This window comes from Thalia democratica, chromosome 3 (genome assembly GCF_965202585.1).
Source record: "Thalia democratica chromosome 3, ktThaDemo2.hap1.1, whole genome shotgun sequence".
Lineage (NCBI taxonomy): Eukaryota > Metazoa > Chordata > Thaliacea > Salpida > Salpidae > Thalia > Thalia democratica.
Window position 1 is genome coordinate 59816396 of NC_139167.1, and position 23946 is coordinate 59840341.

The window sequence follows — 23946 nt, forward strand, 5'->3', positions numbered from 1 at the left end:
AGACATACTGTCTGCTAGAGTAAAGCCAGATATGTTATATGTGTATTAACTATTAAAATGAGATTCAAAAAAATATCAAAATTTGAGTTATAAAAGTTTAAGATATTAAAAAAAAATTACGCATTTAAAATAATGTTTTGTAATAAGCACCAGAATTAAAATAGTTATGTAATATATAGTTTGAAGTTACATGTGTTTATATAAATTACCTTATGTTAAAAACTGTCTGTTAAGACAATATTAATGTTTTTTACGCATATTATATTTGTTGTTTAACTAATATAATATAACGTTGGCTGAATGTATTTACATTTTATATACTTTTAAGAACTTGGTATATTTAAATTAAGTTAATATTGGATTTTTTGCTAGCAAGTAGTTAAGGCTAGACTAAATATTGAAACAAGTTTTTCCATATATTATCTTTTTAATTTACGTATTAAATGTAGTTCATTTTGTTTGTTATTCTCTGTCAAAAGCATATGTTGTATAATATATTGGTATTATTTTTTTTTCTCAAACATAAAATTTAACATATGCTAAAATAGAATATTAAATTATTTAGTTGGCACCTTTTATTATGTCTCTGTTAACGCTATTCCAATAATATACATTATTTTTTGATAAATTTATTTCATTTTGGCTGGAGTTTTGTTGAATATTTGGGATAATGTTGTTTTCAATGCCAATCTTCGCAACAAGATAGAAAGTAAATTTATTGTGCTTAATTTTTTGTATTTTTTTACGTAAGGTGTTTATAGGTTTGGAAATAAGTAATATTGAAAATGAAACTTAATCATAAATTCAAGTTATGCATTTATTTTGTATTTATAAGTTTCGTTGTATTTTTTACAGTTTATTTAGTACAAATGTACAAACTAAAGTTTTCAATTTCTTCAAAATTGCAGTAACTTTATTTTTTAACGTTTAGTTAATTATTTTATAATTTTTTAATGTTTAAGTATTTTATTTTCTACAGTGTGTCTAAAGTTGTAGAAAATTTTCATTTTAAATTTTGGAAATGACATACTTTTGAAATTGTACTTTTCTTAAAACACAAGTACTTTCCGGTATTCCAATTTTCCAGTAAAAATTCATGCATTTTAAGAAGATGCAGACACAACATATTTTTCGTGTAATTGTGAGGAAAATCCATAAACACAACTTTCACCTTTAAAATTGATCCCTTAATAAGTGTGTGCGTTTTTAGTGTGAAAGGCTTGCACCTTTCTGTAATTGTATCCTTTGGGTGTTTCATCTGAAGTTCATTTTTTATTCTGTGTTAAATAGTTTTTCAAAAAAAGTTTATCTTAATCGTAGTTTTGCAAGCTTTATTTTTATCTTATTAGGCTTCTATGTTGAAAAAGAGTTGATCTGTATCTAATATAGTATTGAAATTTTTAATAATTTGTGTAGTTAGTTATCAATTATATAATATCCGCTTCTGGTTTAATGCACATGTTTTAGAAAAAAGTTTAATTACTAAAGGAAAATGTTAACACAAATACTTAAAATATTTATTATTGCTAACATATAGAATAATACATACATTAATTTTGTGATCTACCACTTTAAAAATGTTTTACAAGTGTCATACTGATAAAAACGTTTATTAAATAAATAAACTAAGCAACTGACATCACAGTATTATAACAACTTTTGAAAAAATAGCAAAATAAGTTCAATGTGGTTTGTATAATATTGTTTGCATACGTTGGAATTTTGTTTGTAGCATTTACAACTTACAACGCTAATAAAACAACTATAAGTATCTTGTATATAAATACATTCGTGTATTATTTTTTTGGTAGACAAAATTATATATTTTGTAATGTCTCCATATGCAACTTTCTAAATACTAAAAAGTATAAGTCACTTGTATATCACTAATTGTTATTTTTAATACTTATATCTTTTTTGATAAAGTTACAGAGCATATAATTTAAAAAATATTTGTAAAGCTAATTATTTACTTCAGTTGTTAAAATTTAAATTATATCAAATTTAATAACACTCTTTTTTACGAGTTATGAAGTTAAAGTTATATAAGTTTCTAAACCTTGGTCAATATTGATTCATTATTTTTTCTTAAAATGTTGATTTTGAAAATAAACTTTGTTCCACATTAAAAATCGCTGAGAAACTGTACATAAAGTTCATGTAGAAATTAACTTAAAGTTTTTGAAGAAAAACATGATACGCTTTTTTGACAAAACGTATTTTAAACTATATCTAGGTCAGTTGTTATTTAAACTCGCAAATTCATGCCGAATTTAGTATGTAAACAGTTACAATGCATTTATAACTTTATGCAAACATAATTTGTGATAAAAATAGTTTATAATGTAGGTAAGTGGCTCTTGTGAATAAGTATGATTTGTTGTTTTTCCCTTGCTAGTTTAAACATCAAGTTACTTTGTAGTTTTAAAAGCTTTATTAAAAAGATTTTTCCTATGTATGTACATAATAAGAAAATCTTATTTATTAACAGCAATAAATTTGAAATATAAGTTGTTTTGCAAAAAGCTTAACTTATTTTATTATTATATTACTATAAAAATAACCAAATAACTTAAAAAGAATACGGTATATTAATTTATTTGGATGACCTATATAAAACAGTTAAAATGTTATTATATGTAAATTTGATTACTTTTAAATGACCATAAAAAATTCTCATATAAATTATCTTGTTTTTAATCTGGAATTAGGTGTTATAAACTCCCACTATTTGTTTTGTTCCCACATAAAGTATTCATTTTTGTTGATGTTTGGTTATTTTATTGCTTTTAGTCAACTTATTTGATACTTAGATACGTTTTTCTGCATTACAACATAGTTTCGGTAAACTAAGTAACTTAAAGCATTACTTAATCATTTTATTAATTAGAGAGTGTGCTTATTATTGAAAAATGTTTCTGCACATACTTATTGCAAATAAGTAGGTTTTTTCATTAAGTTCCTAGTTAAAATATTTTTTTGATGTGTTTTTTATAAATAGTATTTTGCATGTCTATTTTTTGATAAAACAACATTTTAATAAATTAAGCAATTTGAACAAAGCTTTAATATTACAACTTAATTAGGCAAATATAACTTTTTTTAACACCTACCTATACCAAATTAGCTATTTCTTATTGAACTTATTAGCTTATACTAGCAACAAAGTTCAAGTTATTTTGTTTCTATTCATAAACTCCAGACAGTATTTTCGTGATGTAGAAGTTTTTGTTCATACTTTTACATAAACAAGTTTGTTTATAAAGCACCCCTTAACATTTATTTTGTTTTATGTGAATAATTTTATGACTTACAGTTGAACTAAAGTTTATTATTTGTATTTATTTTAAATATGAAGTATTCTTAAAAGCATATATTATTTATTGATAAGTATACTTCTAGTATTAAGTTATATGTCGATATGGGCAGACTTATTTAAAAACGTTAAATAAAATCATTAAAAAACGCTTATAGTTTAATTGGATTTTCTGTTATCTGTTGTTCAATAAAAAATTACTAAATTAAACGTTTCTTTTTGGCTACTAATATTTTTTTATTTCTTTTGTTTTTTATGAAGTATTCTTGGCATAAATTTTTCCTGATGTATTAGCCAAAATGGATTTCAATTTTTTTGTGATATACGTTGAGTTTTTACTATTTAAAAACAGACTTTTTTTCTTTTAATATTGAAAAGTACAAGTTTATTAAAACTAAATGTGTTAAAGTATTTATTAGCTCATTAGTTTTTATTTCCAAACTTTTGAGTATTTCAGTTTAGAAAAGTTATAGAATAATATTTTATACTACTGCTTCCACAACAACTTTTTATTTCCAAAAACTTCTAATTTAACTCCTTACAAGTTTGTGTGTGTTTTAATAAATTCTGAGTATAAACAACCTGTTGTTTTTTAACAATAACTTCGTGCATTTAATCACACGTTTGAAGTGCTTGTTTCACGATATACTTGATAAAAATGTTCTTTTATGATTTATTCCCTTTTTCACAAAAGCTTAATAGAAATTACTTGTTAATTAACAAACAAATCTATATACAGTAACCTCGTACAACTATTCTTTAACAAAAGGGTTGATCATGCCAGTTCGATCATCAGACCACAAGTTTCAGTAGACTGAGACCGGTTTCGTCCTTATTAGGACTCATCAGTCAGTCCGAAACTTGTGGTCTGATGATCGAATTGGCATGATCAACCCTTTTGTTAAACTTGAGCTTGTATCACGGCAAACGAAAGTCCAGGTTTCTGCTCTGCTGACTTTCGCCGATGTTTTTGTTGATTGATACAACTATTCTTGTGTCAATAGTTTGACAGCTTATTATTATAATATTTAAATTCAATATAGTTAATTTCACAGTTACTTTGTGCAACTGATAACCGGGTTGGAGTATTTGCACAGCAGGCACGTTGTGCACAAGGATATAAAGCCTGCTAACTTGCTGCTGAATACTGATGAAACTCTGAAAATATCAGATCTCGGGGTGGCTGAGGTAAGATTGTATTGTATATATATATATATATAAAATAAGGTTATTATTCAAACTTGAACACTTTCTACTGAGCCCACTTGAGGGGTTATATATATGTAACAATTCTGTTATTTTCTGGAAGATCTGTTCTGTTTAACAGATTAGTGAAACAATTGTACTTGTTAAACGTTGTGTTTTATTAATATATTTTATAAATACTGACTTGAAAGAACATCATTTAGTTTTACTTGACTTATTTTCTACTATTGTTTTTTCCATTTCGTTAGGGAAATAATTTCTATGTTAACTAAATATATATTATTGTTAAGAGCATTTACTAATAAATTATAACACATATAGAATTATAGAGTCTGTAAAATAAATTCTTGAAAGAATAAATTCATTATTTTTCTTCTAGTAGTTGAGATCTCTTTTTTTGCTTTCTTTAAACCAAAGCATATAATATGTAAACTTATTAAAACTTTAAAGTTTTGCTTGTTGTTTAAAATGTTGTTTTTTAATTGTAGTTTTATTAAACATATTTATTTATAAATGTTTCATTTAAAATTTTTAAATTACTATTTTAACTGTTTGTTTAATGTAATTAAAAAACGTTTTCTACTAAAAACCGTTTTTAATACATTGTAAGATACAATTAAAACAGTTGTATAAATTTACAAATTAAAGTCTTGTTTACAACTTGTTGGTAAAATTTGGTTCAAATTGTGGCATTAAAACTGTCATTTTAAATTTACTACATCTAAAATTACCACATACTGTATACGGAAAAGGTTTGGTTAAACTTTTTAACTGGTTTTATGGTAAATTTATTTTGATCTATCACATGATAGAGATGTTAGATAAGAATCTAAAACTTAATTAATTTTTGTGTAATTCATTAAATTAATAACTTAATCTTTACTGTCGCAATAGTAAGTATTTTGTAAGTTATTTTTGTTACAGTGATTGTTACTTTATAAGTAGCTTAATAAAATAAAACTTTGTGAAGTCATTTCTATGGTCATTAATCTTTTTTTGTCAATTTTTATTAATTTTAATTTACGTTATAAACTATTTCATTGAATTTATATGACGTTTGACTGGTCATGTGAATTAAGGTTTCAATTTTTAATCATCTTATTTTTCTTAAATCCTTATAATGAATTACTGGGTATAATTTTAATTTTATAGTAAGTTGAACTAAAAGCTTTCATGAAACTTCATAAAATATAAATATGCTGATAGAAGTAGATTGAAGCGAATTTCACGTAAAACTTGTTTAAATATTCATGCTGGCGCGTCAATGGAAAACGGATTTGTTTTTTTTTTCTGAGTCAAAAACCTGATTAACCTATTGAAAGAAATCGATTTGTGTGTAAAAGTTTCATAGAAAGAAATCGATGAGGTTTTTTGAAAGGTTTTCGAAAACAACAACAACCACTGGTTATAAAAGCAAACGTTCTGAAATCTCAACTGATAAAATACAATATATTTTTAAACATAGACAAACAATTGTATCATATTTTTTTGGCAAAAATATAAAATGCGTATAAAAAATACAAATTATAAGACACGACAAAACAAGGTTTTTTTAATGCAAGCTTGTTCAAGTTAAAAAAAAAGAGTTAGTTATTTGTATATTGTTTAGTTAAGAAAATACTATATTAACTATACTATATTATAGTATTAGTGAAGTTTGATATAAAATCATGTTTTGTTTTAATGTAACTGATACATCATGCATACATATTTAAAGCTTTCATCTTGCTTTTATATATAAAAACAAAAATTAAAAACGCTTTATAATAAAAAACGTTGATTTCTAAAACTTATATATATATGATTATTTATTTGTATATGTAATTTTATCCCTTTTCTCATAGCAATTCTTAGCATATAATTCATACCCTGAAAGCGATATAGACCATTTTTAAAATAGTCAAAAGTCTTAAAAAGTTAAAATTATGGAAAGTTGCTTAAAAGTTTTTAAAGAGTAAAAAAGCTTCAATGTTTTTAAAAACTTAATGAATTTTTAAAACAGTTATAAAACTGCTCTAAAAGTATCGATAAAAAAATATTTAATGTAAAAATGTTTATACGATTTAGTATTTAATTTTAATTTTTGTGATCTAAGCATCTAGTTACAAATGATCTGAATATAGATACTAAAAATACAAAATATAAGTTCTTTCTGTTTATTTGAATAGTTTGGTTGCAGCGTTTAAAATTGATTATTTTATAAAATTTATTCAATAAATCGCTTAAGGAAATCACGAGATGAAATTTTTGTTAAGTCATTTATGTGGTCATTAATCTCACTTTGTTGGTTTTATGTTGGTTTCAAATCGATTTATAAGCTGAATCATTAAAGCCTGTCATATGAGTTTAGTTTTCAATTTATAGTCATCTGTTCAATATTATATGTGAATTCGGTTTCACAAAAAAAAATCCTTTACTATAAGATATTTACAATAAAGAAAATATTTTTAATGTTATGTTATTTTTCACAAATCATTATGTTTGTGAATAGTGTTATTTCAAATAAAGTATAAGTAATATTGCCATAGAATATATGAAACATGAGATATGTAATGTAAAATATTCTGAAATATATAATAAAATTTATTTATATCAACATATAAAAGACGTGTATATGAAATAAGGTGCATATTATATCATTATTATATTGTATTATCACAATATTTGTAACAAATAATAAGAATAAGTAATATTAATAATATTCACACAGGTGTTAGATATGAACAAACAAGGAGATACTTGTTACACTTCCTAATAACTTTAAAAAAAATAAAAAATATTAACAATATTTCACAGGCATTAGACATGTACAAACAAGGAGATACTTGCTACACTTCCTAATAACTTTAAAAAAAAAAAAAAATATTAATAATATTCACACAGGCTTTAGACATGTACAAACAAGGAGATACTTGTTACACTTCCCAAGGTACACCAGCATTCCAAGCACCCGAAATTGCCAACGGTGAAAATTCCTTCTCCGGCTTCAAAGTCGATGTTTGGTCCTCCGGTGTTACACTGTTGGTTGTTTTTGTTTAAAAAATCATGGTCTACCCTGTGGTATATGTATTTTTTGAAAGTACGTAGAAAATAGCAACAGTACACAACTGCTTGTATGAATTTAAATTATATATCATATATATTGACTGAGTCGTTTGAAAGTATTAAGCAAAACTCAGTTGAGATGATATGATTTGTTGGTGTTTGTCAACATTTACTTTTTATAATATAGTTAATTTAGATAAAGTCAATTTAAAGTAGCTTCTCATTAATAAATAAAAAAAACTATTAAAATCCGCATACAGCAACTAATTTTAGTGCTTAAAGTCAAAAAATACCTATTAAACTATTGTCAAAAGTTAATTAAAACGATTTACAGGTACAATTTCACCACCGGTAATTACCCATTTGACGGAGCGAACATATACAAGTTGTTCGAGTGCATAAGCAAGGGCAAGTACACGATACCGAGCAAATTGGACAGCAAACTGCAGGACATCATCAGGAATATGCTCATGTACAAGGCGGACAAGCGGTACAATGTGCAGCAGATCAAACAACATCAGTTAGTTTTGTTTATTACTGTTAATCAATCTAATACTTTTAAAATATTGTCTTAGTTGGTTGTTGAATATACAACAGATCAAACAACATCAGTTAGTTTTAATTATTACTACTAATTTATTTAATACTTTTAGAATATTGTCTTAGTTGGTTGTACAATGTGCAGCAAATCAAACAACATCAGTTGGTAGTGTTTTATATTATGAAAATTTATATAAAACTTGTAATTAGTTTGATAAAATTCAGAGTCAAAGTAGAGTTGTTGTTATGTCATCGTAAAAAACAAAAAAAAATTAAGGCTAATGAAGAGTTACGTAAATTATAAGATAAACTAGGGGTGGACAACGCATGACCTGTGAATAGTTAAAAAAACTTACAGCAAGCAAATAAGATTATATCAGGTTTTTACAAATTTGCGCTGAATTTGGTTTTGGTACACATTAGTGATATTTTTCATAAAATTGAATTGTTAAAGATATTATTAGTATTTTTAGTTTGGTTTTTAAATTACGCGGCCTGCAAAGAACTTTTATGGTAAATATGACTCCACGACTTTATAAGTTGCCCATTCCTATATTAGTCCCAAGTTAAAAAAAAATATCACATATCTGCACAATTATAATTTAGTAGTAAACGTTTTATCTATATTTAAATTAAACCATTTTAAAAATTTTTGTTATTATGTAGTTTAATATATTATTACCGTTTGTGTTTGTTAAATAAGTTATATAATTTGGAATACAGTTGATGGCAAGATGAACAACTTTATACAGTGCTAATTGTTTGTTTGAATAAGATTTAGGAAAACTTGTGTGAATGTAATTTATATTTGCATATGGCGTTACTAAACCACTTTACATTATGTTAAGAATTACTATATACTTTTTGATCTAGTACAATTTTTAAGTACTTATGATAACAAACTAATTTATATACTATTTGCAACTTATTATAACAAATTACTCATTTTATTTTATATTTAATTTCACAAAGCTTTTCAATACTATACTAGTTTCATTTTCAAGTTGTAATAGTTAAATGACTTGAAAACAATTTGGTTAGTAAAACAGTTTAAAAAATAAGTCTAAATTATGACGTATGAATAAGTTCAAATAAATACAAATTTTAGATTTTAGCAAGTAAAACTAAAGTAAAGATATGTTAAATAATAAGTTGTTAATAATTTTGCTTATCTATTTAATGCTATTTGCGTATTTAACTTAGGTCGCTCTTCCTCAATCAATATTGATTCCAGGCTGTAGAGTTCGCTTTGTTTGCATCGTTTCAAAACTTTAAAGTTACGAACTATGTCAGAGTTTTGACAGTGTGTGCAATTAAAAAGTGTTGAAATATTGCACTGTTTTTATCTGTTCCGCAGTCGTTGAAATAAAATATAAATTAAAATGAGTAATCTGATAATAATAAGTTGCAAATGGTATATAAATTAGTTTAAAAACCTTCGCATAATAGTACTTATAATAAACTAAATTATGTTAAAAATTAATTTAAACAAAGAAAAATCTGGTTTATTTTAGATAAAATAGTTGCCATAAAGTATTTATAAAGAAAGTTATTTTGTTAAGAATAATTATTTTCTCAAAAATATTTCAGTTGATTAATATTTATTAAAAAAACGAGGCTTTTATAAAATATCCAAGTATTTTTAGATGTTTCTATTCTCTTAAGCTTTATTTAAATAAATTCTATATATTATAAAAACATCTATATTTGTTCATTTTACAAAAAAAATACATATCACAGTGCTGTTTTTGAAAATAATTTCTCCTGTAAACATTTTATTTTATTACGTTAATATTCTCTTATCAGTGTTATCTATTAGGTTTATTGCTTCATTTTTATTTAAAATAACATTTTTATACAAAAACGCATTCTTAATTTATACAGCTGATTTAAATAAAGTTTTTAGTATATTTTTTGTTTGATAGTAAACAAATATAAATTAATTAAAAATTAAAAACTCTAAGTTGAGCAAGGTTCTAGATATTTTAAATTATTTATCTATCTTATGATAAATATTTCTCAATAAACAAAATTTCCCTAAAAAATTTTTTTAATATAAATTACAAAAATCACTAGACAAATATAATAAAAGAACGTACAAAATTTTTTTTGTTTCGTTTAAAATTCATATACAATATTGTTTTATTGTCAAAGGTAAAAATATTACTTTCTCTTATTTAAATGGATTAAAAATAATAACTTTTTTACAATTGTATTTCAATATTAATAGTTCAAAGTAGTATAAGTAATGTCAAATAATATCTGAAGTATAAAACCTTCTTAAAATATTATATTTAAACTATTTTTTAAGTTGCAAAAATTCATTTAAATAATTATTTAATTATAACTTTCATCAATTTCTAACAATATCTTAAAAAAAAATTGCGTAGTACTTTATATTTACTTAAGTATTTGGAGTTTATATGTTTGTCTTAATTTTTTTTTGTAAAGAAAATATCCGGAGTTTTTGTTAAAAAAGTACAACTAAATCTTATGTTTTTAAAAATACTATAAACAATTATTTTAATTTTGTATCTATTAATTGATGACTTAATTTACCATGAAGTTTATTTGTAGCATTGAAAGAATTGCGAAATGTATTGAAATATATGTGTGTGTAATACTTTAAAACAAACAATTACTTGAAAGTAATCATTTCTATTTGTTTTGCTTTTATTTTCAATTTTTTTATCTGTATGTTACTTATAAACTGAAACTTTTAAAATTTCAATAAAAGCACTTGTATAATTTATTTTATCAGCTGATGAATTTAGTTATCCAGCTGACTTTTCAGGAAAACTGTATTTTCAAGATAACATTTTTTAGTAATTCTAAACTCATTAAATAACATTTTTGAAATTGTAGTTTGTGTACTATATAAATTTTTGAAATTGAAATTTACTATAAAAGGTATTTCTAATTTAAAATGTTTTAATTTGTAATAGAAAAAAGGTTTTAGGATAGGTATGTGTTCAAAATAGTTTACATTATCAAATAGTTCTTTTATTAGAGCTTTTGCAAGAACAAATTTGTTAGTATTCTCACTAAACATACCAATACTGCTTTTGTCTAAGTTAAATATTTTTGTTTTATACTGCTGAGTTTTTATTTTGACAAAGATGTAAACCTATGTTTGAATATCAAATTATATCTACAGTTGGTTTCGTCGGAAGTTAGCGAGGTTGCAGCCTGCGGTACCAATTCCTGAAAGTTCCTGTAAAGATATGACTGTTATTCCTTATCTACAGGTACGTAAATTAATATGTATGTATAAGTTTGTTTATTAAACCTGAAAGTTCCTGTAAAGATATGATTGTTATTCCTTATTTGCAAGTAAGTAATATTAATATGTTTCTTTGTGATTGTTTACTATTTGCAAGTGTGCATTGTTCCAAAAAATGTGTTTTTGTATTGGGTTTTAAAAAGAGTTTCCGCCAGTGGTGTACTCAAAAATAATATTAAGAGTAATTAAATATTAATCATAAGCAAGTTGTGAAAGTTTGTCAATATACTTTTTTGTAGTCCTTGAACTTTTCTGATTTATTGAATTTTATCTCTTTCGTTATTTAGTATTTTTTGTGAAGTCGATTAAGTATCTGTTTGAAATTAAATATGAAGTAAGGGTGATAAAATATTTTAAACTTTTACAGTTTAGTTTATAGTAAGTAAATTCTTCCGTAATATGATTACATGTATAGTTGTATTAATTACCATTAATCATACACAACAACTATTTATATAAATACTTTATTAGCTTTAAGTACTTATATCAATCTGTATTTATTTTACTACTTAAGCATTTTGTTGTTACAGTTGAAATCACAAAATTGTTATGAATAAAATATTCAGTTGGTTTTAACTTCAAATATCAGGATGTGTATGTTTTTATAGTATTTACTATCTACTTACTAAATTTTTATGAATATGTTTACTGACAAGTTTCGTTTTTACAAAATATGAAAATATTTCAAGATATATGTTTAAATGAAAAAGTGTTTAAGTTTTTCATTAAAGCTGTAATTTAACATAAAGTATAGCGAACATATGATATTTCTAATTTGTGATAGAGAAAGCAATATCAATAAAAACTAGAAGTATCTAATAAATAATTAAATGAATCATGCACGTAATTTAATAAGCAGTTCTTATATACTTTTATTGACCTGGTCAAATTTTATTATTTTACATAGATTAAGAAATATTCACTATTTTTTTATGTTTCTAATTTCTACATAATTATTTTAAACTGTATTTGTCAAATTGGCTTTATTTAAATGTTATTTTTTATTCAGTGACACTTTATCAATGAAACACTATTTCTTTATTAAAATGTTTCATTCTGATTTAAAGTAATTATAAGAATAATAAATAATTTAAGTAATAAGAAGACAATAGAATAAATTTGACTCAGCACATAATCTAACTTAACTACCAACTTTGCCTTATTATAAGAATTACTCAAAAATATTATTGATTAAGTTTTGCTGGACTTAAATTGATTTATTATTTCCAAGACTCCTTTAAGAGAGCCACTCGTTGCTTTAAAACTATTGATAAAGTCAAAAAAGAATATTTTTTAATGTTTCTCTAATTAAAAAAGCTTCTAAAACTAGTGATAAATATTTAGTCTAAATAATTAGTTATACAGATTTTCTTTTTTAAACTACGTTAAATAATCATTTAGCATTAGTTTAATTAGATTTGAAAATACTAAAAACCACATATTTAGCTTTTTAAAGTTATAAACATTAATTAACAATATTGTGTCCTGAAGTATTTGGATTTATCTTAGACTCTTATTTCAAAATTTCATCAAAATATTATGTTTAATACAAATTAAAAAATTGTACTCAGTTTTCAATTTGTTTTTAACTAAATTACCCTTTTTTATGCTCACTTATTTTTTAATAATTTATCTACTTAAAACACATTTTATTTTCAAGTATTTAATCGTTGCATTAAAATTAGAAATAAGCTTAAGATAAAAGCAAACGCATGTACTATAATACACGTGCCAACTCATTCATACTCATTACGAATATAATAACCAACAAATTAAATATAAAATGACCAATAAATAAATGACCACATAATAATATTATATGTTGCTTATGACTAACATGTAATAGTTTTAATTCACAATCATAAGATTGACCATTGTGGTTTATAATCCAAACTTGAAGCGTAAAGTCTTATTCTATTTAATACTAGACATGGGTTCAAATTGAATTGTGAAACTTTTGAAATTTTTAAGCAAGTTATTGTCAAAGTGTAACAAAATATAAGTAACATAAAAACAACAGTCTAATATTAGTTTCACTAGCCTTGCATGTTTTAATAAACTAGTTACAAGCAGAAATACCAAACGGTTTAAACTTACTGACCACAGTACTTTAGATAATCTCTAACGTATGTATACACCACAAGGCTTTGTTTAATTAATTTGTACATCCATGCACATATTGCGAAATCAAGCTACTAATTTGAACATGATTTTAATGATTGTACTTATGTGAGTATTTAATTATTTTATGGATGTACAATTTGCTAAGTTGAGTGAAGTTTTTAATTTGATATAAGTTAATCACTAGTTCAAGTTAAAATTTGAGATCAACTGTTATTTCCAGCATTTTTGTAAATATTTTTTTCGTATTGTGCTAGGTTAAGTAATATTTTCAAACTCAATTTAAGTTTTAGGGAAATCTACTAACTTACTACCACTTAGAGTAGAAACTTAAAATATTACTTTATATTCAATAAAAAATTTAAATTGAAAACAAGTATAAATGTAAACACACATATCTAATACAAAAATTGATATGTAATAAAATAAGCTACTGTTAAATTGTTCCACATTTACTATTGTTTCAGCCCAAATTAAAAAGTCTAACAAAAACTTGAGTTTATATCACATCATTTGCATATATGTAGGACCAGAGTAATTTATAATCCTTTTACATTTCCACGCATATTATCACGTCATAATCATCCACGTTCTGACGTCATATAGGAACGCAGACGCAGCACGATATGGTGATTAATTAGTTGGCGCTTTGTTTAGCCAGCCACGTTATATTAAGGATATAATACTGCACTGTGTTTTAATATGGTGCTTTTTATTAAGTGCCAAGTATTGAGCTTCTAGTTTTCAGATGTAACAATATCTAATAAATTATATTAATTTTGTTTTCTCATAAACCTTTGTTTGCGTCTACTGGCACATAGTTAAGTTATTAGGTTCAAGCGTTTAAACTTCTTTATAAATTCTTTCGCAATCCTTTAAAAATTATTACAAAACCTTCTTAAAATCTTAGTAGCCAATGGATAGATTTAAATAAATGCCAGTAAAATCTTAGGAAAAGAATTAAGTCAATGATATATGGGTGCATTTGTTGGCAAACTCTATTAAAATGTAAACATATCATTCCCTGGGCAAAAAAAAAATTTTCTGTTATTGGCAGAGATTGTGACTCACGAAACCTTTGTTTTGTTGTTTTCCCTTTCAAGTTCACGCAGCTACGTATCGATGCTTGTTTTTGACCTTTGCTTTTAAAACTTAAACCCTGTCACAAAAATTGAATTTACTTCTCTCGAACTTTAACTATTTATGTGGTATAACGAAAAGCAGTATAAACAGATCTCACTTTTATAAATTTCTATCTAACAACCAATAAGCTGTCTTTTTTACTTTATATTCGATTATTTTTTAATCCGATTGATTAAGAACATTTAAGTGCTTAAATATTTTTACCAATTTGTTATTCCTTTTAGAGGTGAATAAAAATATATCATTTTGCACGTGGTCCTTCAAAATAAAGTTTGCATCAAAAAATTTATCAACTACGCGTCATGACGTTGATATTATGACGTAATAATATATCATGTGGAAGTGTGTGCATGAGTTTATAATACTTTAAATGTAGTTCTGTTTCAAGTTGAATGTATTTAATTCATTAAAAAAAGCACAGATTTTAAATCATAAAAAAGATTAATCTTTTAAAGTTTTGAATGTAAAAAAATGTGATGTTAAATCATCCAAACCTTTTTAAAGGATTTTATGTAGTATCATAACAAAATTTTGAAACGGAATTACATTGCAGTTCAGACATGCTATATACTTTAATATGCTTATATATAAATTGCTTATACATTTTAGTACTGTAGTTTTAGTGTTAAATTTAAGTACTTTTCTCAAGTAAATATAATACTTTGATGAGTTTAGATTTTATTATTTAAGTTTGCTGCTAAAAAGCTTAAGTCTTTATTTCGATGACCTAAGAACTAGATTGTTACTTAAACAATTCTTAGATCAAAAATGTGTGAAATTTGTAAAAATATGTTTGACGTAGTTACTTGATAAGTAGGTGCAAAACTATGTTTTTACTAAGTTTTTACTAGTAGGTATTAGATATTGAAACAAAGTAAACTAATTCAGATTAAAATAAACCTATGGCTAACTAGTGTAATTTATACATTTTCTCAATTCGTTAAGGTCAATAATGCACACGTAACAATACAACGATTTATAAATAAATCTGATTAAAGAATCGTGTTTTGTACTTTGTTTCTTAGTATTTATAATTTTTAAAGTTTTATTGTCAAACTTAAGTTAAAAATTAATTATATATTTAAAACACTAATTTTATAAAAATTGACTGCTGAAGGTTTAAAACAAAAAGTTTTTTCATATTGTATTAACTTAAAACTTGGTTTTTTTATTGGGTTTCATTGATTCTTTTCTGTATAAACTAATAGTACAACTACATTTAATTTTTACAAGGTTTGTTAAGTTTTGTTTAAGTGAAAAGTATAGCACATTAATATGAAAGTTTAAAACAAATTTAGAAATAAAATACAAACATAATTTAACTTCAACTTACAGTGTTTGCTTTTACTTATTCCAGTTTTTGTTTACAGTAACCTCTCGCTTATTTACGCACATTGTGTCCACAGAAAAAATGCGTAAAGATATGAGAGATCGTAAAGATACGAGAGGTACCGAATATACATACTATAATTGCTGTTTTTTGATATTGCTTCTAGTTAAAAGCAGACTGAGGAATTTTCCAGTTTAAACAATTTGTTTACTTTATTTACAAACATGAAAAAAAAAAGTTAAAGTTATACATATATTAAAAAAAAAGGTTTTAAATGTATGTAAAATAATAATACTTCTAGAAAAAATTTACTTATTTTAATTAAAAGTAGACTTTTGCTTTATCTTTATATAAGTGACTTATTTGAAACTTAACATTTATGTTTTATTCTACTTAGCAAATTAAATTTATATTTAAGCATTTGTTTACAATTAAGAAATGGTTTGGTGTCTATATTAAAATTTATTTCTATAGTCTTTTCAGGTCTGCCAATTTACCTGGAAAAACCTGGAATTTGACAATTTAGGCAAAAATAACCTGGATTTGAAAAATTTAAAATAAAAACCTGGAACTTTGATCAAAAAACCTGGGATTTTTAACAATTTTAACATTTTCAGTAGTGAAATTTCGATTTGACACAAAAAATATATCATATAAATAAATTTTTTTTGTCATCATAAAACATTTTTTATTAAAAAACACATTTAAAGTAAGTTAACAGTATCTTTTCAATGTTTTTAAACATTTAACAGTTTCTTATATAGAATTTTATTTAAAACTAAAAATAGAGCTAAAAATGTGTACTTTTAAAAACCTGGAAAAAATTTTGAAAAAAAGAGTGGCAACTCTATCTTTTAAAATTATATGCATTTGGTGCTATAATAGATTTCTTTTTTTGAATAAAAACATAAGTAAAATAGTTAAAAAAAAGTTGTTTATGTTACTAAAACTTTTTTTATTTGACCTTTGCCCACATAAGGATAAACTTGTCTAGCATTGTATTAAAGATATATCAACTAAATGTTTACCAATAAGTCATGGAACAAAAATTTAAAAGGTCTAAAGATACATAAAGATTGAGCAAGAATTTAATAGAATATTTAAAATTAAAAATATACAATGAACCTATTTTGTGCAATACTAAAAAGAAAATTTTTTATTTAATTTTTCAAAATTCTAAAATGCGTAACTAAACGAGAGTGCGTAACGCCACGAGTGCGTAAAGATGCGAGAGGTTACTGTATATATATTTTAATTTTAAAACTTTACAAAAAGTTTCATGGTTGTCTAACGAATGTAGCTAAGTTTAATTGAGTTTTGTACCACTAAGTCTTTTTATTAGTAACTGGTACTTGCAGATCACAAGTTAATTTAAAATGGATTAAATATGATACCCTGCAAACTGATGTAACGCTAATGTGTATGAGCCGCTTGATTTTTTTCAATTGTGCTTTACATATTTCTTTTTGAAATGAGGAAATTTAATTGCACCTTTAAGTATCGTTGGATTAACCTCTACACCGAATCTTTTCTCTATTCGAAAATTCTCTATTTATTATTATTTATTTATTTATTAAAAAATATTTCGAAAATTCTCTATTTTTTATAGCTTTTGTGTTTATAAAGCTAAACTTTAGAAAAATTACTCTTTAAATTGTAGATTATCAAGTATAAATTGAAGCATTCATTTAAATATTTTTTTCAAAAGTTAACTTAATTCAAGCAAGTCTAAACTAAGTTTTTAGGAAGCTGAACAAAAAAGCTTTCACTTATTGATTTTGTTGGTGTTTTATTGGGTTAGGTAGTAAATATACTGCGTTCAAATGCTTAATAAAAGCTTGTTTATCGAAAATAATCGGTTTAAATCGTTTTAAGTTCTTTTGTTGCTTTGAATTTTGTTGTTTAAACAGCAAAAAAAAATGCTTTTGTAAAAATGCTTACTAGTTTTTCAAAAGACTTAAAATTGTTTTTTATAAAATTGTTTCAATTTAAGTTAAAAATCTGTCCATTTTTCTTGTGTAAATAAGTTGGAACTTTTTATAAAACTTTACACTTTTAATTCAACATAATAATTTTTTAAAATATAATAGTTAACAATAAATTAAGTTGAAGTTTTTATAAATGTTTTACTAAACTTATCAATAACACTTTTTCAAGTTTAAGTTCAAGTTTGCGGTAGTTATAAAGTTTATACATTTACGTATAACTACTAAATTACTTTTTTATTTAAAAACATTTTTATGTAAGTGTCAAAAAGTATACTGTCTTGTTTGTGACATCAAAATTTTTTAACCAGTTGTAAAAAACTGTGTGCAAGTTCAAAAAACTACGTGAGGCTGTATTATGAATAGTAAACTAATTTGTAAAATTTTATCTATCAACAGGAGCTTCACGGTGGCAACATGGAACCCCAGCAACAACAACATGCAGGCCCCATAGAAAACCACCCCCACCCTAGCAACCGACCCCACGACTACTTTCATCCCAACACCGAAGGCTTGATGCCCCCTCCCAAAAAAATTCCCCCACAACAAAACTCGCGGAAACCGTTCAAAATAAACTTCCCCAACATTTCCGCCCCAAATGTGGCCAGAACTCTCTCTTTGCGGAAAACCCCGAACCACAACCCCCAGAAAGGTTCTCTGAGGTCATTACCAAGCAACGGCGACCACGGCGACTTGAAAAAGTTGCGGGGGCAGAGTGTTCCGGTGATTCCCCGCGATAAGAAGTTGGATACCAACAGTCAGAGCAGTGGCAGGAAAAGTAGGAGTTCCAGTTTCAGACAGAATTGCGTCATTTCGTAGTTGGAAATGATAAAAAAAAAACAGTTTTCTTTTAAACTCTTGAATAGTTAACAATAAATTTACATAAAAAAAATATTTATATATGATAAAGTTGATAATTGTTTGTATCAAAACAAAAAATACAACAGTTTCCAGCAAAGTTTTAAGTACTATGAATTCGGTAGCAATTTAAAAACACCCCTTTTTTGTATAAATATATTCTATATTAGTTTATATTGTTTTGTTAAGTTTAATATAATAGCTTTAAAAAGTAACTAGTTGAGGTATAACAAATGATCGGTCTACTATTTCCTTACTTATATCTTTTTGTATTTGTGGTTAAGCTTAATTTTGAAATCAGTTAAAGTTTTTATTTTATTCGTTTGAATTGATAGCAATTATTTTGAATAAGTTTGTGTCATTTCAAGGGTTTACAGTTTGTTTATAAATCCTCTTTTTTATAAGATAACCATCTCAATAATATTTGTTTAATAAAGTATATGTAATATTGTTTTAAATAGTATTTATTTTAGTTAGAAAAATTTTGTTCAAAACAAATTTGTTAAAATTTAGTACAAGGACTTATAAGTTTTATGTAGCTATAGAACCTAGGTTATAGATACAAGTAGATTTAAATATTATATTTCAAATGTGTTTTAGTTTCATAGTTCCATATAAAACTTGGTGATACAATGTTTGTAATGAATATATGTAGTTTAGGACATTTTATTTGTTTTAAGTAACTCTTAAACTTCTTAAAAGTAATACATTGCTGTTTATTTTTTAAGTAAGTGAGTTTCCCTAAATAAGTTACAGCGTTTTTCAAAAGTTAAAAAACAAAAAGGTTTGCATATTCCTTTTTTTGTAAATATAAAGTATTACGTAAAATAAGTATGTTTTATGCATAACACTTCTGAAGGTTAAATAAAATCTTAGAAAGTTTTTTTATAAAACTGCACAAGTTTTATTTTTTTTGAATTTCAATTCGGCTACATTAAAGTTTAGCTGGTTAAATATTTATTATTTTAATTTCTGCCAACATTTTCAATATCCAAAACTTTTTGGTAAAATATTAAGAAAACAAACGACTGCATTTTTGAAACTTGGTTTTACTTTTAGTGCCAAAATTTTTTGAACTCATAAAGTGTTTTGTTATTTTTTGTATACATTTTTAAACATTTTGTTGCTCAAAATTACATCTGATTTTTTATCAAAAATGTTTAGTTTCTACAAAACAAGTTTTCAATACACATATTTTTATTTTTTTTTACAAATAGTTTTGATCAAATTTTGAGCGATTTTACTTTTTCTTTTTATTTTTCAAACTCCGTTCAAACTTAAAATTAGTTATAAATTCAGCATTTTATTTTTGTAATGGTTTTTTTCAAACTTCATTGTAAAAATTTGGCATACAATACGTTTTTCTTATTGAAATTTTTAACTTTTTAAGTCGGTTTTTGTTTTAATTACTTTTTTTTAGTTTGATACTATACATTTTCTTTTCGAATATTTTAATATTAGTTCGAAAACGTTTTAATTTTGATGATTGAAATTTTTTTTTGGTTCTAAAGTCGATTGTTTTAATTAAAGTCTGATCTAGAAACCTAGCTAAAATTATTATTTTATACTTGCATTTAAAACCTTTTTTCTCATTCAAGTTGGATAACACTTTTTTTACAACTAAAAGGTCAGTTTATACACAAAGTATTCAAATTTTTTTAGTAAATTGAATTTAGCTGCTAAAGCTTTATTTTCATCGGTGCTTAGGTAATTTTGCGTTTTGTTTTTATAATTTTTATTTCTGCGTTGTATTTTTGAAATTTTTCAAAGTTCACAAGGTTGTTTTAAACGATTAAAAAATTTGTACATGAATAAGTTTATTTTGTTAAAATATAAATTCAAGTTAACAAGTTTAATCTGTCTTTTTACTTTGATTTTTTCATATTTATTTAAAGAGATTATTAGGTTGTTTTTGTTTACTTTTTGTTATTTAGTTTTATATACGTATCAATAAACTTGTTTTTTGAATTTGCCTGGAATATTTAGATAGCTTATCAAAAACAGATAAATTTTTTTATGTTTATATAAACTTTAATTCTTTCGATTTATTTCTAATGATTTTATTTAAAAAAATAGATTATTTTAGTCTTGTATATAAAAAAACTTGCAATTGAATACTTACTATGTATAAACCTAGTTATTTATTTAAAACTCTAATTGAAATATCAACTAAATATAAGTATAGTAAAAAAAACTAGGTATACTTTGTATAAATATCGAGTTGAAGAACTATTCTGATGTGTGTTTGAATTTATTTCAAGCTATATAAAGATTTTCAAAGAAAAAAGTGTTACAGATTTTAATATAACAAACATCAAATAAATTGTAAGGTTCTAATTAAAACTGTTGAATAGTTATCTGGATAAAATCCAAAATAAAACTTAACTCAAACAAAACATTTTGCAAGTTTTTAATTAGAGTTTTAAGGTAATTACCCTTTTGATTTTTGGCAAAAAATTAAACCAAATAAATTATTAATAGAAAGTTCAGTTTCTCTACTTAAGTAAAATTTTTAAACACTGTATATCTGTCTAATGTGTAATATTACGAAAATATTTTCTACTTAAAAAAATAGACTGTTACTTGTTTTTTTTCTAACTAACACAGTAAAAATTTAATATTCATAAGTAAAAAATTATACTAAGCCAAATTTTACTTAAAAAATACTTTTAGGATCTGAAAAAATCATCTTTATAACAAAACTAATAATATATTAGCTGGAATTTTAGTAACTTTAAAAATTTAAACTAAGTATGCAAACGTACAATTTACATATGTTTATTGTAATTACTTTTTTGTAGATTTATACAAACCCTGCTAAATTTATTAACCCAATTAAGATAAAATTGTTAAATATAAGACTTAATTTTTTGAAATCAATAGTTTTAGTGATGATATAATTTCGCATAAAAAATTGTATTAGTTATATATAACTGAAAAAAAACCAAATTAAAAAAAACAATATAAAAAAGGTAGTTTTAAACTTGTTCAAAATACTTAAAGCTAAGTTTTAGGATGTGTAAATATGATAATTCAAATTTCTACTGAAATATATTTTAGTTTCAACCTAATAGACAAATGTCGAGAAGCTCAACTTATTAATAAAAGTTGTTTTGATATAATAAGTACCAAACTTATTTTTAGATAATTAAGTAAAAAAACCTTTATAAAAGAATTGACCAAAGTTAAATACAAAATTAAACAAAAATTTTGAACTTATTAACTTATTAGAAAATACTAAATGTTTAAAAGATGTGATGTACTAGAACGTATAAAAAAATAGTTTTGAATTAAATGTTATATATAAAGCTTTCTTAGTGTAAGGATCTTCAAATTTCTAACAACAAAACAGTTTACAATTAATGAGAACAATAAAAAAAGAACAGTTTACATTTAGTTACACAGAGTCTAAGTATGTAGTAAAGTATCATGTTTTCTTTTCACTTCAATAACAAAAGGTGCAAGAAAAACTACTTAAGAATGTTTTAATTCTGGCACATTATGTTTAATGAGCATATTTTATGATAACTTTTTAAATACATAGAAGTTACATATATGATAAAAAATTAAATTCTTTCCTATTTAGTTTTCAATTTAGTTTACTAATATTATTTTATTTGTTATCATTAAGTTATTTTGTGTGTCTCTCTAAAAACTTTATTACTTGTATCTAACTTTATCTGTTTTTATTCTTTTCTAAAGTTTTGCTATTGGTAAAAAGTTTGTGACAAGCTACTTGAAAATATCTTTGTTTTTTCAAACACAGCGTTTCTCATTTATTTCTTAACTTTAAAAGAAGATAGCGCTTTTTAGGAGAAATAAAACAGCTTTACAAACTAAAATTAATTACTTTTCTAAGTTATAACAAGAGAAAACCTACTATAGAAGTAAACTTTGAGCATAGTTGCCAGATTTCAAACAATTAAAAGATACATATTTTAAAATAAATATACGTTTGATATAGCATTCTGATTCTGGCTACTCGTTTTTGGACTTGTTTAGTTTTTGTACAAACTAGCAATTTCGGAAGTATAGCTTTTTATTAAAAATAAATTTCTACTATATCAAGTTTTTTATGCAAGTAAATAGTTTATTCACCAAAAAATGGCTCAAATTCCTTGTCAAAGGACCTGGTGTACGAAATAACTATTCGGTTGTCAAGTCGTACACACGTATACACTTTTATGTTTTATCCAAGACAGATAATAACTTTTTGACAAAACTGCTTCTATAACGGGTTTGCAACACTTACTTCAATAGTATTTGTGACCCAGATTTTTTAGAAGAAAGTCTTCTTGGACACCATTAATTTTCAAAGTTAATTTAAAAAATAGTAATAATAAAACTGTGAAAAACTGTCGTTCTTTAAACCCATAATTTGAACCATAATTAAATCAAAAATGTATTCGTAAATATTTTTAGTACAAAACCCAATAAGTTTAAAGTTTTTTTTTAAGCTAGATACTTTGTCACTGATTTGGCCGTCTGAATATGGTCCACTGGCCTCTCTGGTAAAATGTGTATACTAAGTCAGAACTTATAATTATACTACAATCATTATAGCTTTTTAAAATGCTGAATTTAAGAAATTAAATGATGTTTAATGTTTTGTTTCGTAGTTTTTTTTTAGTGCTCATTGTTAAGTAACAAAAACTATTCCGTATACAGTTTTGTTAGTGCACAAATGTTTCAAAATTAAACTATTTTTTATTTTATACTACTTATTTTGAATACGTAGAGTTAGTTAAACAGTACAATAAAGTAAAATATCTAATAATAATCCTACTTGTCACATTTAGTTTCTAGTAAAAACTTTGTTATACAATTCTTTATCGTAAGTCTCTTTTTACAGCTATTACTGTTATGAATTTATGACTGTTTTTCAGCTCAGTATAGTTTACATTGTAGTGTGGTATCTAATTAGATTACCGACAAGTTTTTTCGTGCACTAAGGTCCTTAGACCAAAATTTCTTTGAGCATCTTCATTTTTCGGTTTTTACAATAATTTTTAATAGTAGTAGTACTTCTTGAAGCAATCAGAACAAAAGTAAACACCGCAAGTAGAAACTTACAATGACAACAAAAAAGCAAGAAACTTTAAAACTTTTTTAACTTAAA

At 24.3% G+C, this 23946-nt stretch overlaps 1 protein-coding gene across 1 annotated transcript in view; it reads left to right on the forward strand.

Moving 5' to 3' along the window:
* LOC145832713 (serine/threonine-protein kinase stk11-like) overlaps positions 1-19643 on the forward strand; it is a 35122-nt gene extending 15479 nt beyond the window's left edge. Inside the window, exons 6-10 of the mRNA XM_082940026.1 lie at positions 4372-4504; positions 7406-7542; positions 7902-8087; positions 11265-11355; positions 18369-19643. Coding sequence (XP_082796152.1) covers positions 4372-4504; positions 7406-7542; positions 7902-8087; positions 11265-11355; positions 18369-18788 — 967 coding nt within the window. The 3' untranslated portion in view covers positions 18789-19643. The remainder of the gene's footprint in view (positions 1-4371; positions 4505-7405; positions 7543-7901; positions 8088-11264; positions 11356-18368) is intronic.
* The last annotated feature ends 4303 nt before the right edge of the window (positions 19644-23946 follow it).